At 37.7% G+C, this 21,253-nt stretch overlaps 1 protein-coding gene, 1 long non-coding RNA gene and 1 gene segment (V, D, J or C); 1 reads left to right on the plus strand and 2 right to left on the minus strand.

Annotated features, from left to right (window-relative positions):
• The window catches only part of LOC127507692 (immunoglobulin lambda constant 7-like), a 45,749-nt gene extending 40,701 nt beyond the window's left edge, over positions 1-5,048 (minus strand). The window contains 2 exon segments of the C gene segment in view: positions 2,779-2,827; positions 5,040-5,048. Of these exon segments, the coding sequence occupies positions 2,779-2,827; positions 5,040-5,048 (58 nt within the window).
• The window catches only part of LOC127506549 (uncharacterized), an 88,700-nt gene that overhangs the window by 23,826 nt on the left and 43,621 nt on the right, over positions 1-21,253 (plus strand). Inside the window, exon 1 of one of the 2 annotated variants that reach the window (XM_051883131.1) lies at positions 18,088-18,220. The exons of the other annotated variant lie outside the window; for it this stretch is intronic. The gene's annotated coding sequence lies outside the window, so the exon portion shown is untranslated. Of the gene's footprint in view, positions 1-18,087; positions 18,221-21,253 lie in introns of those variants that run through there. 2 annotated transcript variants of the gene reach the window in all.
• On the minus strand, positions 12,842-16,733 carry LOC127506562 (uncharacterized). Its single transcript, XR_007928021.1, has 2 exons — positions 15,244-16,733; positions 12,842-14,070 (listed from the first exon to the last, which is right to left on the minus strand). It is a non-coding gene; the product is annotated as an uncharacterized LOC127506562 (long non-coding RNA).

The following is a 21,253-nucleotide window of genomic DNA, read 5'->3' on the forward strand; positions in this document are numbered from 1 at the left end:
AGACACATGTGCAAATGAGATGCTAAAATTCAATGGTTAAAAGCAGCACTTTAAAGGAAAATTCACTAATCACTGATGCACATTATGACAGAAACCCTTAACAATGTTCTAACATCATAAATACAGCGATTATGATATAAAGATACAGTAAAGCAAATACAGGATAAATGTGAAACAGCAAAACGACCTCTGCTTCCCCGTCGACATACAGCATGAGCACAAATGCTTAAAGGGGAAACAATAAATCTTCCTATGGTGTCCCAGTAATTGTTCCCGATTAAACCACTGAAAATAGAACATTACATACAAGTTTTGCTGAAGTTAACTCAATTATAGAATTGTTTCTTTATTCGTCTATGGCATGGTGTCGCCCTCAGGCAACATAAAAGGTTTTTGGACTTCACAGCGGATCTATATATGACACGTCTGTTCAATGAAATGAGGGGCTGAAGTGGGTGCAGCCTTTTCTGTTTATCCACATTTCATGATGGATATATTATCAGGGACCCCCAATCAGAATGTGAGGTGGAGGGTTTCTGAAAGTACACTGCACTGCTACAGCAAACAATAGACAAGTGTTTGAATGTTGAGCAGCAAGATCATTGACTACTGATACAGCAGGAATCATTCAGTTGTGTCCTGTAGAGAATGATGTGTAAATGTGTATGTCTGACTCTGTATATTTACTGTTGCTGTGCTTTGCTGATGTAAAGCCTTTCTTTTAACCCTGTCAGTAAAACTATTGGACTCTGAATGTATATCGTCCTGATCTCTCTTCTGTCTTTTGCATTCAGAGGGTGTTTTACATGAGCGGCACATGCTTCACTGCTCTGAATGTGTTTATAGCTCTATGAACTGAACATGACATGATCAAGAGCTCTTCTTCATCAACCAACAAACATGACTAGTTTTAGTTGTGATTTTCATGACATTTTTCATATATATTTTCATCACCACATTTTCAGCAGAAGTGAAACTGGTGTGTTTCAGTCCAGATCATGTGACCAATCAAACAGCGAGACTGAAAAGCCCATTTGCATTGTCAGGGTGGAGTGATTCTGATCCTCTCAGAATAGAGCAGCTCTGTCTCCAGAGACCATGTTCAAACCCCAAGAGCTTTATTTGACATTTACATCAAGTTTGTGAAAAGCACCTGCATCTTCATCTGTTAGTTGAATGATGTTGTCAGACACAAAGTGAACTTGTTGAGAAGCTTTATTGAATGTTACAGCAGATTGAAAGATCACACAGTGCTTTGACACGCCAGCTCTCTTTCAGTATTGAGTTGTAAATCACTACAGCTGCAGCACTAGACTCATGTGAATCCTGCCTGACACAGGACACTCAGATACGGCTCATCTTCAGGAGAGAAACATCAGCACTCAGAGCTCTTGTGGAACGAGACCTCATGAGGAGCTCCATCATGTGTTACTCTGCAGACGTACACCTCTCCCTTTTCCCAGCGTGCTTTGCTGAGGGTCAGGACGCTACTGCGGCTGTAGCGGCCGTCCCGCTGGCTCTCTGCGCTGGTCACGACCCCCTCGGTGACCTCTGACCCGTCCAGTGTCCAGCTCACCAGCGCCCCCTGTGGAGAGTAAGAGCTGAGCAGGCAGAGCAGTGCGGCTGAGTCTCCAGAGATCTGCAGAGAAGAGGGCGGCAGCAGAGACACTGAGGGCTTCACTGTGGGACCAGCTGCAGGAGACAAACACAACACATTCACAAACACAAAGAAAACACACTGTTTCACTCACAGCATTTCAACAGCAGCAAAAATCACGACAATCTGATCCTTCATGTCATTCAACATCACTAGAGCTGATATAATATACAATATACAAACTACACAATCACTATATACATTTAAATCAAACCTCAGACATGAAACTCAATATATTGAGACACTGACTGCTTTAATTCCAGCAGTTTTAAACTCTGAACATAAAGTTCTTAAATTTTACTTGAGATATTCAGCTCAAAATGTAACTCAATTTCAAACAGAATTAAAACAACTGAATCATACATATATTTTGTTTGTATTAAAAAACACTAACATGAGCAAAAGAGATTCAGTTTCACTGACTGAACTACAGAAAATATCAACATTTACAATCTGATGCCAGATCTCTTTTTTTCCCCCATGATATCTACAATAAAAGATGAACTATATGAACACAGTGTAGAAATAAATGAAGGAAAATTAAACTAGTAATAAACTGATTAAACTCATAGTGAGACACATTATGGAAAAATATTTAGATTATTTTTAAAGGAATAATGCTGTTCTTCTGAATGAATAAACATGACAATATCATTGTTTTAGATTTAATAATTATAAAACAATATCAGTAAGACTTAAAGCCTTTATACACAATGAATTATAAAAGTATTTTTAATGCATTAATTAAGCATCATTATACACATTATACTGCATGTATGATCTCATGAATAATTCATTAAGCAGTTACAACACATTATAATATCATCTATTCACTGTTACACCTTTAGAAAGTATAATGGGGTAAAACAAATTGCAAACAACCAATTTCAGATGTAACATTGAATTTGTCAATATAATAGCTTTTAATTTTGGTTACAATTATTTATGAAAAGGCATTATTTATGGATACCTTCATAACACATTATACATAAATGCTTCAAGTAAAGTTTCAGCACAATATTATTATTAAAAAAAATGTTTTTGTTTCAACTGTAAAACACTTTCTGAAATCTAAATTGTATTGTTTTGTTTTTTTTAAATAGTTAATTAAAAGGACTTACCGAGCACCAGTTTAGTTCCTCCACCGAATGTGTACCACAGTGATACAATCTAATGAAACTGTCGTACAAAAACCTCTATTCCACTCGAGTGAACACAAACTCCAGCAGAGAGAGAGAAACAACACTTCAACACACTGATATTAGAAGAAACTCAGATCTTCTCAACACTCAAACATTCAGTTTGGATGAAATGCTTCTAAAAAAAGAACAACAAACACACTTTCATTCAAAATGTTTGTTGTTGCAAAAACAGTGTAATTATTTTCATGATCAGCTGAAGAGTTTATTAATCTTATTTAAAACATGATTCAGTTTGACTTTATATGTTATATTTCTCATTCATTCTTTAGTCTTGTGCTGATATAACAGTTTAAAGAAATATATCTGATGATCTGTGACCTCTGAGGTGACCTTTGACCTCTTTTATCATGGATGATGTTGTGAGTTTCTCATAATGATCTTCTGTTGTTCATATGAAGCTCAATCATCATGATTCACAGAAAAACCTGCAGCTTCAAATAAATTAATCAATAATTCTGAACATTTCATATGCACATTGTTTAATCTAGTGTCACATGACCTGATTATGAGTCCTGATGAACATGTCAACCTTCATCAAAACACCATCATGCATCTTTTTTTTTTGTTTGTTTACTCTAAATACAGTAAAACGTTTTCTCATTGTTAACATGTTTTTAAAGATGTAGTACATTACTGTACTCACAAAGAAATAATTATTGTGTTTGACAAATATGTTTAAAATTATTGACTTTCATGATACTATAGTCATTTTAGGGGCTTAAAAAAAATCTTTTATTTTTCTTCCTTAAGTTGGCCACCATTTTGAGATCACATGACCAGCTGAATGCTGCTCACTTTCCCTGCGTCCCAATGTCCATACTATCCATCCTAAATAATATGTGAGATTAAAATAAGTGTGTCCCAAAGCATAGTATGTTGGAAAGAGTATGCCAAAAGTCCCCGGATGGTCTACTATTTCCGGTAGATTTTGGAAGTGTGGATCCGTGCACACTATAAAGGCTAATATTGCCCACAACCCATTGCGCTTTGGATGAGGATTCAGTTCAGAACTACAAACACGAGTAAAAAGTGTTAAAAAACTACAAAACATGGCAGATATGCGCGACCGACGCTGAGAGGTTTGAGTGACTAATAATCAGTTCAACCTGATAGAAAACATTTATTTAATGTTATCCGTGTTATATTTCATCTGCAATACCAATGTGGACTTTTATAAAGATCCGATTGGCCATTAACTTTTAAATGCATCATTATGCATTAATATGAGGAGAGTTCTCCACATGAAAGACCCGCGACTGCAGATCAACATGCTACTGCATTTCTCTCCGATACGGTAGGAAATTAGCTAAATGAAATGTGGAGGATGTAAGATGATTGACAGGCCAGTTTACGGTGACAAGATGCGACAGAGAGCAAAGACGCTATTGTATGACGTGATAGTATGTCCCAAAGCTTGTCTACTCTTTTGCTAAAGTATGTACTTTTTGTTCACAGAAAGAGTACATACTTTTAGGGCGTAATATAAGTAGGCGAATTGGGACGCAGCATCAATCTTGGTCACATATTATCAGAAACATTCACCTTATATAAATCAATCATGAATGAGAGTGAATAGATTATTTCTACAGCGGCACTGAAAGCTAAAAATGTTTCATCCACACTGACAGATGTTCATATAAAGTCAAAGACTAGTGTCTTATCAGTCTGCAAAACATAAAAAAAAAAAAAAAAAAATTATAATTCAAATTAAAAATATTTTACAATAATTAATATTTACAATTATTACAAACAACATCAATCTGTAAAATCTTAGGTTGCACTTTATTTCGAGGGTCACTTTTGATATTCTACTAACTATAAGTGACTTGTGAACTACATGTCAACTAACTCTCATTAGTGTATTAGTAGACTGTAGTAGACTGTTATAGGTTTGGGTTTGGGTAAGTAGAATAAGTTGACATGTAGTTGTAAAGTTACTTACAGTCAGTAGAATGTCTGAAGTAGACCACTGAAATACCAAATCTTATATGTAGAGTTTATTAGTTTGTTAGCAGCACACACTGTTGTAAATCCTGCCCACTTCTTTGCATTGTCACACATGCTTCAGTGCTCTGAGAGTGTTTATAGTGCTGTGAGTTTAACACTTCATGACTGAGAGCAGAACAGAACACAATCTTCATCATCACACAAGACAAAAGAACAACAATGAACAAAATCACCTTCTTCATCTGGACTCTGACTCTCTGCATTCAGGGTAAATATCTTCTTTAAATATCTTGAAAAATAAACAACCACATCTCATTTACAGTCCAATAACCATTAATGACTAAAATATGTTAATTTCAGAGAGCTGGGGACAAGTGACAGTGACTCAGAATCCAACAATAAAATCCATCAAACAAGGAGAAACTGTTACAATCAGCTGTAAAACCAGTCAGCCGATTTCTGGCTGTAGTAACTGTGTGTCTTGGTATCAGCAGAAACCTGGAGAAGCTCCTAAACTCCTCATTTATTACATAAGAAGCCTTCAGTCAGGAACTCCATCTAGATTCAGTGGCAGTGGATCTGACTATGGCAGTGATTTCACTCTGACCATCAGTGGAGTTCAGACTGAAGATACAGGAGATTATTACTGTCAGAGTTGGCACAGTGGTCCAGTGTTCACACAGTGATAAAGAGTGGTACAAAAACCTCGGTCAGTCAGACGTCACAGTGATGCACTGATACAGCTGAGAGATACTGCAGCTGCTGATGGAGGATCACAAACAACACAATGATAATGTTTAGCAAAGTTTCTAAAGACTTTTAAAATTAATTAATAGAGTAAATGTAAATGTATATGTAGTCATTTATTTTATATGAAATAAGCGTTAGTGCTCATATGAATTATGGCAGCACTGGGATGTTTAAAAAAAAAAACAACCGAAGGAGTGATCCAAGGGAATTCCAGAAGGAAAAGAAAAAACTAAATAGCACAGTTCAAGGTGAGTATGCTTTGTCCTACCAGTTCAGCAAAACGATCGTTCTTTTTACTTCCAGGTACGATCAATTAGATGATTGGCTCGCCATGTCCAAACCACAGACGGAGCATCCACGGCAGGGACAGATCAGGATTCAGTAGAGCAATGGTTCAGTTGAAATAAGGGGAAAAAAAGAAAAACAGAAAAACCCGGCCTTGCAGAAACAAAGCCAAAAAATAATAATTATTCAGCTGTTCAATAAACTGTTTAAATTAAATAAATTGTCCGTTTCATTATCCAATTTCCCATACACTTATACATGCTAATCAACCACATGTTCGCTCTTAGTACATTGAAACCTATGTACACAGCTAGCGTCACATGTAACGCATTTCTTCATAAATAAAATAACTACTTCCACCAATATGCATATTCTAAACAATTAAACATTTATGCAGTTATGAAAATATAGATTACCATTTTCAAATGCATTTCTTTCACATTACATTTCAAATGATAACTCTCCATATTTCAAAACCACTTAATACATACATTATATAGCGAAAATGGTAGTCACCAAGGAAAAGGTAAGAGAAAGAAGAAAATAAAATAAAGTTTTCTTTTGATTTGGCCTTAATCCAGATCGGTTTCGTCTTCTTTCATGTGCGCGTCTAATTTTTCCTGCTCGTCTCGATCTCTTCTTCCGTCGGTTTCTATTACCCTTAAAGCGTGACTTCTAAGGTTATTTTTCTCAAAAATAATCTATTTTTTAGATTAGTTCTCTTTTGAGAGCTATGAACATGAATACACTCTCGCGTCAATCCGCGTCTTTTTTTTTCTCCTGCGTCACACTCTCTGCTGCTCTCGTTTCTTCGCGCTCTACTCCCAACTCACTTTTTTTTGGAGGCGGGACTAACCTCCGACCTTATCCAATCAAAACTTTCTTTAGCTAATTTCTTTTTCTAGATATAAATTTATAATATAATATAAATTAACTTGAATCTGCATTCTTTTGATACTAATACTAAAGAGATATTAATAAAAATAAATTACTTATAATTACTAGTGACCTAGTCAGTGACCTGGGTTACACTAGGCCCCACTTTCTAGAACTTTTATGCTATGGAAAATTTTTTCCTCTGAGCTACTTGTTTTCTTTAATCAAGTTTGAGTTGATGTTGCTAGTGTTTAGCATCCGTCCTCTATGGCTCAGTACAGTTTTGAGAATCTGTTGGGAGAAAATTATTTTCCTCTTTGGAAATAGCATATACATCAAAGCATTGTGTTTGCTTTAAAGTTCTAGATTTTTGCCCTACATTATATGTGAGCTTACTTATGCTGCCACAGGTTAGCACCTGTTCTCATAATAGCAGGCTTTTTCACGTAGCCGCTATTGGAGACATTGGTGACCTAATATTCCTCATTAGTAGGTTTATTGGTGTTACTGAGTGCATCACCTGTTGGATTGCATACTCAGGGTAGTATAGAACCACTTTTTCAGGAAAGCTGGTTTCTATTAGCTCCCTTTTTGGTGATCTTGTTAACAGCTATATTGCATATAACTTTGATTGTAGGCTCTTATGGTTAATTAGCCTCCTTCTAGTTAGCAATTGTATTTCTAACAAGTGCTGTTAAGCTGATCATAGTTTGCTCACATAGTTTACATTCACGAGCTGAAGCCACGTGTCATTGGACCGGTAGGCCCTCAACAGGCCTCCTTTCTAGTTCACATGTTGGCACAGTTTGTGTTCTATTCTGCAAGCAGGCTGAGCGCCACTTGTTGCTGAGATTGTAGGCACCACAAGGCCTCCTTTTTAGCTGACTTGTTGGCAGGATGCCTGGGAATCCAAGAACCCATACCACCATCGGTCCAACACCACCCATCGGCCACGCCCTACCTCTGTTGAGTAGGCCTTAAGCAGGCCTCTTGTGGAGTATGGCGGCGTAATATGCATTCCTTCTCTCAGTATTATGCGTGAAAGGTTTTCCACTGAATGCATGGTCGGTTAGTATGGTCCTGGATTGGCTGATGCCATGTGTTTACTAGGGTAGGCCCTAATAAGGCCTCCTTTTTAGTTTACATGTTGGCACAGTTGATGTTTATATGGACAAACGGGCTGAACGCCGCTTGTTGCTGAGATTGTAGGCACCATAAGGCCTCCTTTTTAGCTGACATGCTGACAGGAGGCTTGTGAATCCATTACCACCATCGGCCACACCCCACCTCTGTTGAGTAGGCCTTAAGCAGGCCTCTCGTGGAGTATGTGGCATGATATGCATTTCTTTTTAGAAACTAAATTCTTGAATGCATGACCTGATGGTTGGTATGGTTATGGTAGCCACTTGCTGATGCCACGTGTTTACTAAGGTAGGCCTACCTCGGCCTCCAGTGTAACATGTGGAGTTCAGTTATGTACTCCTCTCGCTATGAGAGTAACAAGGTGTTTTTACCGAGTATTTTGAGTGGCTGGCCCCTCAGGTTGATTATGGTAGTGAAACCTTACTAAGGTTTGGTTTAACCTACAGCTGCCTCCCTGACTCTGATTCTACTTTAGTTGAGCTAAGAGCCACCTAGCGCCTATGGTGGATCTTTTGTGCTCCTAGAAACGGCCACGAGACTTACGCCGTGTGTCTTAAAGGTTGCTAGGCCCTATGGGCCGCCTTTTTTGAACACACTGGTGTATGTTTGTGTATATTTCTCTGTGAGAATTCTGTGTACACTTTCTTTGGCCAGAGGCCCAAGTAATAAATCCAACCTCTTTTTGTCTGGTTGTCTATCGTCCTTGGTGCCTAAACACTGCCACGAGCTGACGCCACGTGTCCGTTGAGGTTATAGGCCCCTCCAGGCCTTCCTTAATACGTGTTGGCGTACGCTGTACTCCTCTTGCTTTAAAGAGTAAAAAGGTGTTTTTTTACTGAGTACACTGCTCATTGGATTGTGTTAGGACCTGTAGGCTGGTTTGTGCTCCCCTGTTTACAGGCGTTTAACGCACAGCCTCCTCAGTGCATTAATTAAGCACTGAGTAGATCCTAGGATGAGCGGATTATACTCCCCTCATTACGAGGGTTTATAGCATTCAGCTGAGTTCTGCTCTCCAGGATGCCAGTCTCTACACGGCCACTAGACTTACGCCATATGTTTTAGAGGTTGCTAGGCCCTATGGGCCGCCTTTTGAACATACTGGTGTATGTTCGTGTATTTCTCTCTGAGAATTATCTGTATACACTTCTGGTTGGCCAGAGGCCCAGGTGATAAATCTAACCTATGGTTGGTTATTTATCGGTCTTGGTGCCTAAAACACTGCCACGAGCTGATGCCACGTGTCTGTTAAGGTTATAGGCCCATCCAGGCCTTCCTTAATACGTGTTGGCGTACGTTGTACTCCTCTTGCTTTAAAGAGTAAAAGGTGCTTTTACTGAGTACACTGCTCGTTGGATTGTGTTAGGTGGATTGTCATGCGGGCACTTTGCAGCCTCTTATGCTGCCATTGAAGTTGTCTGTCTGCCCCAGCAAGACAGGTGTTCAGAGTGGCCCCTCCAGGCCACTTTCTGAATATACTTCTGTTTCACATATAGCTACTATCATGCTGTAGGCCCCTCTTCGGCCTCCATGAGTATGTGCCCTTTGCATGGTCTACCTGTTAGGTGAGTTTTGTACTTCCCTTTTAGGGTTATGTTTGTAATAGTGCTTAGCTCCCTAAGCTGATCATGGTGGTAGGCCTTAATCAGGCTTCCTTCTAAGATTCAGCCCTAGGCTGGTTTGTGCTCTCCTGTAGGAACAGGTGTTTAGCGCACAGCCTCCTCAGTGCGTTAATTAAGCGCTGAGTAGATCCTAGGATGAGCGGATTGTACTCCCCTCAATACGAGGGTTCATAGCACTCAGCTGAGTTGTGCTCTCCAGGATGCCCGTCTCTACGCGTGGATCTGAGTTGTTCCTGCCTTCCTGCAGTCACTCTTACCTGCTCTCTTCTCTGAAGAATGCGTTATGGAGATTCTGTACTCAGACAGGGTTGGCCAAGACTAAGTTTGTCCTATGACAGGCCAGGTCGGCTTCCCTGGTGGCATTGGGAGTGACTTCGTTCCCCTCTAGTGACTGGCCGGGGTTCCCTTCGGTTCTCTGGCCACATTCCCTAAAAGGGACCACTTTCTCTTCGGAAAAGTTGGTTCCAGATGCCTTTGGCGGCCTTGGTAGGCCTTCTGCGGAAGGCCTTCTTGAGGCTCAGCTTGGGCTGTTGGCCATAGGGAATGCTGTCACTGACAGCCTGGTGTGACCCGAGGGTGAGTTGCTAAGCGTTTCCTTCAAAACTGCTTGACGTTTGTCAGCCATATTATTTGGCATGCACTCTCCTCAAGCATGGCGGCGTGGGTATATCGTTCCCCATTGCGTAATCAACGCAGAGTTGAAGTTCCCTTTCGAAAAGGAACGTCTCAGGTTATGTATGTAACCATAGTTCCCTGAGAACCAGGGAACGAGACTCTGCGTTTCCTTGCCATGCTTCGGTCTGCCTGCCTGCAGAACAGTCCCTCAAGACGATAGATGCTGACTGTTTCTCCAGGCGCTCCTTTATACTCCGGGTCGCGCCATATTACGTCATAGGCTGTCGCCGGCCAATAGGGATTGGAGTTGTTGGATAGTTTGCTTTCAGACACCGGGTCACGTGTGACGTTCCCCATTGCGTAATCAACACAGAGTCTTGTTCCCTGGTTCTCAGGGAACTATGGTTACATACGTAACCTGAGACGTTTTTTTGTTATTTTCTCTAACACATTTGATGATATATAATGTAAAGTTCTTGAAAATACTTATTTACTTGCCAGTGAAGGTGACTCGTATTTTTTGTGGGTGATTAAATGGATACAAACAAGTGAAAAAAGCTTTTTCACTGGAGAAAATATGGAGCCATGTGACATGTGCACATGTGCTGAAACAGGACACAAAATGGACCCCTGTTGGTCATGTTTTGGTCTTTTTTGCACTTTTATTGATTAGTATTCGAGTTATTCTGTCCTGAGATACGTTTGATCAATCAATTGGTGCCTTATTTTATTAAAAACAAACTAAAATAGACCATGTTGCCTGGAGGCAACACCGTACCAGAGAGGTTAAAGATGTAGTACATTACTGTACTCACAAATAAATAATTATTGTGTTTGACAAATGTGTTTAAAAATATCTACTTTCATGATACTATAGTCATTTTAGGGGCTTAAAAAACTCTTTTATTTTTCTTCCTTGTGGTGGCCACCATGTTGAGATCACATGACCAGCTGAATGCTGCTCATTTTATCTTGGTCACATATTATCAGAAACATTCACCTTATATAAATTAATCATGAATGAGAGTGAATAGATTATTTCTACAGCGGCACTGAAAGCTGAAAATGCTTCATCCACACTGACAGATGTTCATATAAAGTCAAAGACTAGCGTCTTATCAGTCTGCAAAACATAAACAAACAAACAAAAAAAAAAACATTTTATAATTCAAATTAAAAATATTTTACAATAATTAATATTTACAATTATTACAAACAACATCAATCTGTAAAATCTTAGGTTGCACTTTATTTCGATGTTCCACTTTTGATATTCTACTAACTATAAGTGACTTGTCAACTACATGTCAACTAACTCTCATTAGTGTATTAGTAGACTGTAGTAGACTGTTAGGTTTGGGTTCAGTTAAGTAGAATAAGTTGACATGTAGTTGTAAAGTTACTTACAGTCAGTAGAATGTCTAAAGTAGACCACTGAAATACCAAATCTTATATGTAGAGAGTTTATTAGTTTGTTATCAGTACACACTGTTGTAAATCCTGCCCACTTCTTTGCATTGTCACACATGCTTCAGTGCTCTGAGAGTGTTTATAATGCTGTGAGTTTAACACTTCATGACTGAGAGCAGAACAGAACACAATCTTCATCATCACACAAGACAAAAGAACAACAATGAACACAATCACCTTCTTCATCTGGACTCTCACACTGTTTGCTCAAGGTTTGTGTAACGCAGCTCTACAATTATTCTCTTGAAATATTAAATGTTTATAATTTTAAATAATTTTTTTTTTTTTTCTTGTTCTTTCTCTCAGAGTGTAGAGGACAGTACACTGTAACTCAGAGTCCATCAATAACAGCAGTTCAACCAGGACAAGAAGTCAGAATAAACTGTAAAACCAGCAGTGCAGTGTATAGTAGTAATCGTTTATACTGGTACTTACAGAAACCTGGAGAAGCTCCTAAACTCCTCATATATGATGCAACAAGCCGTTATACTGGAACTCCATCTAGATTCAGTGGCAGTGGATCTGGCAGTGATTTCACTCTGACCATCAGTGGAGTCCAGACTGAAGATACAGGAGATTATTACTGTCTGAGTTTCCACTATCCAAACAGTCAATATGTGTTCACACAGTGATAAAGAGTGGTACAAAAACCTCGGTCAGTCAGACGTCACAGTGATGCACTGATACAGCTGAGAGATACTGCAGCTGCTCATTCAACACAATCACACACAACACTGATCACAGACAAACACTAATAACACTAGATCATCTAAATAAACATAAATTTGCTTGAAGCTCATCAGTATTTTTGCACATAACATGAATATTTTGTTGATGTGATCATGGCTTTTATTCCAGTAAGGACTGTTATTGTTTTATTAGTGTTTCATAGTAAGGACTGATTGCCAAAACCAGTTTAATAATATGATTGTCATAATTTAATTACATTTTTATATTTTTATTATAGGATGATTGTAGTGATGTTTTCATTTGTTGTATGTAGAGATTGTGGATCTCTTCTGTTGTGTTTGTCTCTTCTCCATCTTCACTCTCAGTGTTTTTCATCATCTCTCTGTTCCACATGATGTTCACTTGAGTTTCTCTGTAAATTATATTCAATGTTCTGAATTCAATCCAAACATGTTCTCAAGCTCAACTCTTCAACAGTGAATGTAAGCCACATCTTCAAATCTCACACCACTGAATGATTTACTGTCAGAGACTGGGTTGTGAAGTCTGAAAAAGTCCATTTAAATTCGTACAAGGCCAAATGATCTGAGCTTAAGTTAACTTTATTGTTCATTCTGTTTGTCACGGAGCAGAAATTTGTCTTTGACACTGGTGTCATACATATACATAAATACATCCACAGAAGTGCTTAACAACACGACACACACTGACACACAAACACAGAAATAAACAGAATTACACTATCCACATCATTCCTAACATATTTCCAAACATCCCACAACAATAAAAATTCATCTAAACAATCAATTAAAAAGCGCTATATTGCCAACCGTTCTCTTGCATTATTTCAGAAAATAGTGTGATTTATAATAATCACTGCCATTGGGACAAATAATGTTTTATACACATTACTTCTGGCCAAAGGAATTTTGAGTCTTCGCCCAGATGTGAGCATTTCAAAACCAGAGTGAAGGGGGTGAGTACGGTCTTTAAAAATCACAATTGACATTTTTCTTTTTTTTTTTTTCATAAAACGATCAAACAAGTCCTAGAGTGAGTGTTTATGTCCAGTGATCTTATTTGCCTGATTGGAAACACTTTAGAAAACTGATCCTTCATTAATGAATAACTACACAGGAACAAATGAGTAATGCATTATTAACACTCTAGTAACTAGTAAAATTAACTATTAACCTCAAAAGTTTACAATGACTCCAGTAGTTACTAGAGAGTTATCATGTTTCTCACTTCAGAATACTGATCCAAATAATTAGTAATTCCTTCTAAAGGATTTGGTAATACTTCAGTCATCACTATTGGGCTACCATGACCTTCACTTTAGAATTAATTATACATTATGCATCATTCATGTTAATTATGAACCTGTATATAGTAGTTCTTAGTAGTTCTCTGGGAGGAATGAAAAAACAGTAGTTACTGATTAGCTAATAGTGAACTACCACCTTCAACTGAGCACTGTTACTTACATCATTTACAGTAATTCAGCGATGTTCTTGTAAGCTGAAAAGTCATCTTCTCCTCTGTCATTTTGAAAGCTCTGCGTAAGAAACTTTGGGTGCTTCTCAAACAGAAGACTGCGTCCTTCATAGTCCAGTCCTTCTGAGGCTTGTAGACTAGTACTCTCAGCATTAAAAGGCTGCAAATCTCGGCTGCGACGTCATCAAGCGCTGCTGAAGGCCATCTCAATCTGAAGGACCTGGAAGGCAGCCTTTGTTTCGCGCCCTTCATTCTGCCTGTTCTGATGGATGGATCAGACGTATCCTTCGCTGCCTTCAATTACCCACAATCCTCTCTGCACGCATTTCAGAAAACATGGCGGGAAATGAGTCGACGTCAAGCACGCCCGAATTCATTATGAAATGTAAGTTAATGTTTTAATTATGTTTTGTTGTAAATTAATCACAAATTGGTAAACTACACATGCTATAAAGCACTACGAGACCACAGACGGCTGCCATATATTACAGTGTAGCAATTACATAACATAATACCATTTTTGTCTTCTTTAGAATGAAATGTTGTATTTATATTGTTTAATGGACCTGAACTAACATGCCCTAACAAGGAACAGTTGTATTTTAACTATTGTTTTGTATTTTAACTAATGTTAACAAGCTAGGATTCATAAATAGTGCAACAAATGTGTTGTTCATTGGTAATGTTAGTTAATCCATTAAGTAATGTGAACTAATGGGACCTTAATTTAATCAGACTGATGTAATGTAGTTTGAATATTTTATTTTGACCTCAAACTGTTAAATATTCAGCTAATTTAAGCAGGACTGATATAATATTTGTTGCCATTAGTTTCTTTATGCTTTAATGTGAAGAAATATTATTCTGTAATGGACATTACTGAATAACAAATGAAAACATTTGTTCCTTGAGCCTTTAAAATATACATCATACTTTATTGCATAAACCTTTATGTTCAATATTAAATAAACAGATTAAAACAGTGTAAATTCACATTTATTTCACAATACATATTGATTCAAAGCAGCTTTACAGAAAATACACGTCTACACAATTTAGAGTGATCTGTTATCAGAGGTGACTGTGACAGTAATGTCCATTTCAGAAATGTACAGTTTAAGATAATAAAAATCATGCAGTTAGCTAACATGAATTATTTTAGGCCGAATCAATGAGCTCCTTAAAGCAATTATTACAAGTCAAGGCAAGTCAAGTTTAATATTAACTGAAGAACACAAAAAAGTCACAGGTCACTTTGACTCGAAAAAAAAAGAAAAAAAAAAAAAAGTCTCTGTATCAGGATTCAGGACTGAGGACAGACAAAAAAAAACAAAAAACAACAACAACAACAACCATGAATTAACAAATGCTATGCAGTTGATCAATGTAGCAATTGTATGATTTGTACACATCAATGAAGTGACACATAAATACAATTGCTGTAAAAAGTACATCAGCATTTTTCTGGATTTATGTTTATTAAATTTACCTGAAAAGAGTAGTCATGATCCATGCTGCTCCGCTCCGGCTGTCATCATTATTTCCTCGGAGAGGCTGATTGTTGTCCTGTGGAACATCTCCATCTTCCAAGAGGTCACCTACACCAATGCATATGTTGTGCAATATTGCACAAGCTGCAACCACCTGCAGGTAAAATGAGATCAATAATTTGGTTGTTATAAGAAAGAATGTGTAGCAATATTGTAAATCAGGTGTATCAAGTCAGCTCTAGGTCCATATTCATGTGCATACTCTGATGGTATGCCAGTGTTGTGAATGTAAAGAAAAGTGGCTGATTTTATAGTTTTTCATACATTATAAATATAACAATTGGGACAGTTGGTAGGGGCATTCAAAGGCCCTGCAAACTAAGCTGTAGGATGTCCCAGTTGCCAACCAAAACAGGATCACCAGGGTTTCCAGAGTCGGCCTCTACCCATGATGCCTGTCCATCTCCAGCACTGTCAGGAGTTCACTGATGTCCTCCCTGCTGAGACGAAAATCAGGCCTTGTATCCTCTCCACCAAAGAATCGCTGAAGGACTGGAACACTCATATTAATTCAGCTGTAGTGCTGGACCTGGACAAACAAACAAACAAACAAAAAAATCATACTGTCTCCATGTTTTCAGTGAACACGTTTACTGTAGCTGACTAGGTCTTACTAATATACACAATTAACACAAACTGTTCTTTCTTGCATGCATTTAAATTATGTGTAAAAGGGATTATTTCGATTGTGACATAGCCACACGCACACCTGAAGCATCTTTCAAGATGAGATGAATGATGGATGAAAAATGAAGGCTGCCTTTCAAGGATCCTTCTGATTGAGATAGCCTTCAGCGACGTTTGATGACGTGACAGCCGAGATTTGCAACCTTCCATTTGAGAAGCGCCCGAATGCTTTGTCCAAATACCCACACTTGCGGTCTTGGCCACTTGAGAGCTCGTGCACGTGACAGGAAGTGAGTGTGCAAGACTGTCCCATGTCTTAAAAATGCCAAAGTGCAGTGCCCTTAACGCACACTAAACCCACACTATCCGAAGCGGTATTCGAGGCTAAGCATATCCCATCATGCCCGAACATAGAGTATTCAAAAACTATAAGTGTGTCCCATCGGGTAATCAAAAGTTCTCTACACAGATGGGATGGAGGAGGGATGCTGATAAACTGTCAGACGCACAGAGGTAAGTCTGCTGTATTTATACCTCTTGTCATTGGTTAAGTTGATTAACTGAATCCTCTCCACCTGAGCTAATTAGGTTAATTACAGAGGTGGGTAGAGTATTCAAAAACTGTACTCAAGTAAAAGTACAAGTACTTATAGAAATATTTACTCAAAGTAAAAGTGAAAGTAATAATCTTAATAGTTACTTGAGTAAGAGTAAAAAAGTATCCAATGAAAAAACTACTCAAGTAGCCAGTTACTAGTTACTTTGTAACTATATATATACATACACACACAATACAATAGCATGTTATTTTTTAGATAGATATTTAAATTATCATAAATAATAAAGAGAGAAAACTCTTTACATGTGCTCGCGCTCATAACCGAATAATAATCGAATCGTGTGCGTGTGTGTGTGTGTGTGTGTGTGTGTGTGTGTGTTTCTTTCACACACAGCGCAGAGAAACAACTTTCTAATAAAGCGACCAAACCGCCTGTCAAGTGATAGACGAAACTGACAATGATTTTATTTTTTTTAAACTAAAATGAACGGCAATGTGAATAAAAATTCACAACCACGATGTACAGAACACCACACAAATATATAGAAGAAAATGATCTAAAAACATTAAAAATATATATAAATAACTGCAGAAAGGCCACACTGCAGATAGATATGCATTTCACACGTCGGCAAATCAAATTAAATTGGCTAAATTGCCTATGCGAGCAAGCTTTAACATCGATGCACCGAAAAACAATCAAAAACTAATTTACAGAATTGAATTAGAACAGAATATACCGTTCTAATAAATAAAAATAATTTAAAAAATGAAATAGTCAATCAAGTCACAAGTGCAAAATGCCTGAAGTGCAGGGGAGCATATATTCAAAACACAAGACACAAATAGTTAAATTAGATAACCCAGAGTGATCAATAAATAAATTAAAATTAAAGAAATTATTAAAATAACGAAAGTATAGCCAGAATTGTCTTTTTAACTGCAGAGACAATAAATGCTAAACTGGAGTGGCAGTCTTTAGCTAAACATTCACAGCATCCAAAAAAACAAATTAGAACCAGCTGAAATGTTTTGAAATCACTTGATTGAGAGAGAAAAATCCAATCTGCCTGTGTCCGTTTGAGTCTTTTCAAAGAGCACGCTAGTCAACTCAAATCTTTTACCATTTCAAAGTGCATCCAATTCTACACTTTAGATTTTCTTATCCCAGACATTGTTAAAGATTTAATCCCTGCTGCCAAGATGCTCCTCTGTCGGTCACAGTTCATGGAAAGTTAAACATAATCTGTCAAAGGGGTGGTTGGATTTATTCACACACATTAAAAATATTTATTAAAAGCTTCTTTCTTTTCACATTTTTATTTACAGCATTATCATAATAGGTTGTATATTAACCTATTGGGAGAGAACCGGTACGTCTATGTGAAATCAGATATTGAGCACCCCATATCTCCTCTCATAACACCTCTGAAGATTCGACTGTGAGATTGGTAGTCGAATCAGGCTCCTCCTATCGAAGCATCGAATTGCCGACTATTCAGGGTCACTCCTAAACTCTAGTGTATATGAGTTTGTCTGTTGTAAATCCTGCCCACTTCTTTGCATTGTCACACATGCTTCAGTGCTCTGAGAGTGTTTATAGTGCTGTGAGTTTAACACTTCATGACTGAGAGCAGAACAGAACACAATCTTCATCATCACACAAGACAAAAGAACAACAATGAACAAAATCACCTTCTTCATCTGGACTCTCACACTGTTTATTCAAGGTTTGTGTAATGCAGCTCCAATTATTCTCTTGAAATATTAAATGTTTATAATTTTAGATGGTAATTTTTAGAATTGATAATTTTATTTTTATTATTTTTTTCTTCTTGTTCTTTCTTTCAGAGTGTAGAGGACAGTACACTGTAACTCAGAGTCCATCGATACTAACAGCTCAACCAGGACAAGAAGTCAGAATAAACTGTAAAGCCAGTAGTACAGTGTATGATGGTGATGAGTTACACTGGTACTTACAGAAACCTGGAGAAGCTCCTAAACTCCTCATATATGATGCATCAAGCCGTTATACTGGAACTCCATCTAGATTCAGTGGCAGTGGATCTGGCAGTGATTTTACTCTGACCATCAGTGGAGTCCAGACTGAAGATACAGGAGATTATTACTGTCAGAGTTTACACTATCCAAACAGTCAATATGTGTTCACACAGTGATAAAGAGTGGTACAAAAACCTTGGTCAGTCAGATGTCACAGTGATGCACTGATACAGCTGAGAGATACTGCAGCTGCTGATGGAGGATCACAAACAACACAATGTTGTATCAAACCTTTCAAAAACATTTATTTATTTATTTGGATGTACTAAGCATGTAACACAATCTTTATATTATATAAATGTTAGTGGTGCTTGGCCCTGCAAACCTTTCCACTACAATGTAATCAAACTGCAGAAAAGTCCGTCACTTTAATTGCACTTCCATGCTTCATCACTAGATGGCGTGTCTGTTACATAACTGAGTTCTCTATCTGTCAGTCACTTTGACGTTGTGTCGATGTGATGACACTAGTGTAGTGTTTCTCAACCTTTTTTACTCGATGGCCTCCTCCTTCACCAGATCAATACTGCAGTGCCCCCCTAAGATGCCTGACATTTCCTCTTATACTGAACTTCCACAGCAAAGAGAGAAAAATGTTTGTATTTAAGCCTTTTTTATTAACAAAACATTTGTTTGGATTATTACTCTTCTACTGCATGTTTTATAATATTCTTTTTGAAAACATTTACAACTTATAATTTATAATTTATAGCTTTATAACTTAAAGAAAATAACTTAAAGAAATCTGAAAAGAAACCTGTGCTAAATTATAATACTCTGATGTTATCCAGGTCGAGTGATTGCATCTGTGCCAACAGAACGATTGAGACTCCCATCTAAAGCCTGTCGGTTCACGTCGTCCCTGATAACAAGAACTTAATGCTGTTGGACAGGCTGTCTCTGCTGTACATGCCACAGACATGAACGAGGATAGTCCCGACCCAGCACACATGCAGGAACTATGCTCGTCAACTGATTTATTAATCATTAATAATCATCAATAATTAATAATAATAATAAAAAAGTTTTCAAAAACGTAATTTCTCCCATCACTACAGCAAACATTTTGAACATGTGTATGTTTGGCTTTTTATGCAATGATACATGCAGGTCAGGTCATTGTATCTGGAATGGTAAAACATTGTTCATCTTAAGTGTCTGAATTTCTCAGAAGCTCTTATAGCGCTGCAGGACTAGCCTACAGCAAACACTGAACCAGACTATTAAATGTTGAGCAAGGGATCTCATTGGCTGCAGGATCAGCAGAGACCAATCAGCCTGAGTCATTTGGTATTGATGTGATTGCTTACAGACTGCATGTAAAGGACCGATCGAAGCCTGTGCCATCTTCAGTTTCATGACCGAACTAGATTTCTGACATGACAATTCTTGGAGAGTTTGTCATGGTAATGAATATGACAATGTTAATGTGTTTGGTCTGCTGCTGTTGATTATATCTGCTGTAGAGTACAGAACTTTCCACTGCCAAAACACACACAACATGCTGCTGCTGTACGAGCAAACATGAATCACCCCATAGCAGATCTGGACAGGTGGAGCTGGGGGAGGTGGAGGGTTTCTGAAAGTACACTGCACTGCTACAGCAAACAATAGACAAGTGTTTGAATGTTGAGCAGCAAGATCATTGACTACTGATACAGCAGGAATCATTCAGTGTGTCCTGTAGAGAATGATGTATAAATGTGTATGTCTGACTCTGTATATTTACTGTTACTGTGCTTTGGTGATGTAAAGCCTTTCTTTTAACCCTGTCAGTAAAACTATTGGACTCTGAATGTATATCGATGTGGAGTGAAGCAGAAATAGCAGTTGTTTTTAATGTGTTTTCTCTCACTCCAGGATTTAAAGAAGCGGTTTCTTTCTCCAGTGGTTGGGAAATATGCATATTAACTAATCAGATTTAGTCTGAAAGGTAAGTTAGAAAGTTCTTGCTTATAGAAGTGTTATATAAAAGTAATATGACATTCACAGTCGTGCTGCTCTTCATGTCTATGGTAGAATCATAGCCGTGCTGATATTCAGTATAACTGCACTCTTGATCATGTGAAACTGATTAAATGTGACAGGATGAAAAAACAGCACAACACCTTCAATCTTTTAAACAACTTCAGCAAGGGCGTGTAACACTAATAAAAATATGGCAGTGTGTATGTGTGTCACAGCGCTGTGTTGTTAACACACATGAACACGAAGGGAAACAGACAGTCTTTAATAAATCCACAGGAATATCATCAACCAGAGAACAGCAATCCAACAAAACTGAACCATAACTGGTAAGTAATTTTGGCTGCACAGCAGCTGTTAAAGAAAATTGTGTCATTGTCCAGCAATAGTTATTAATTTAGTTAATTTATCTATATATCAGCACTGGAGAAAACAGTGATGTCATCGTCCAGCTCAGTTCAGTTCGCATACAACGGTGTCAATGCAGGCAGATTTTCACATTTTCACAAGCTTGCAATTCGATTCGATATAAGTTATTTTAGATATACTGTATATCAGGTACAGTACATGGCAAATTTTCTCAAGAAATAAAAAATCTCTCAACTAATGCTGTATAATATACATGGGAATCAGTTGGTAATGGTTAACATGAACTGATTTGTATACAAACTTAAATTACACTTAAGGGAATTTTTATAATAATAAGTTATAATAGGCCTACTAACTTTAAAATTATT

This window comes from Ctenopharyngodon idella, chromosome 24, assembly GCF_019924925.1.
Source record: "Ctenopharyngodon idella isolate HZGC_01 chromosome 24, HZGC01, whole genome shotgun sequence".
Lineage (NCBI taxonomy): Eukaryota > Metazoa > Chordata > Actinopteri > Cypriniformes > Xenocyprididae > Ctenopharyngodon > Ctenopharyngodon idella.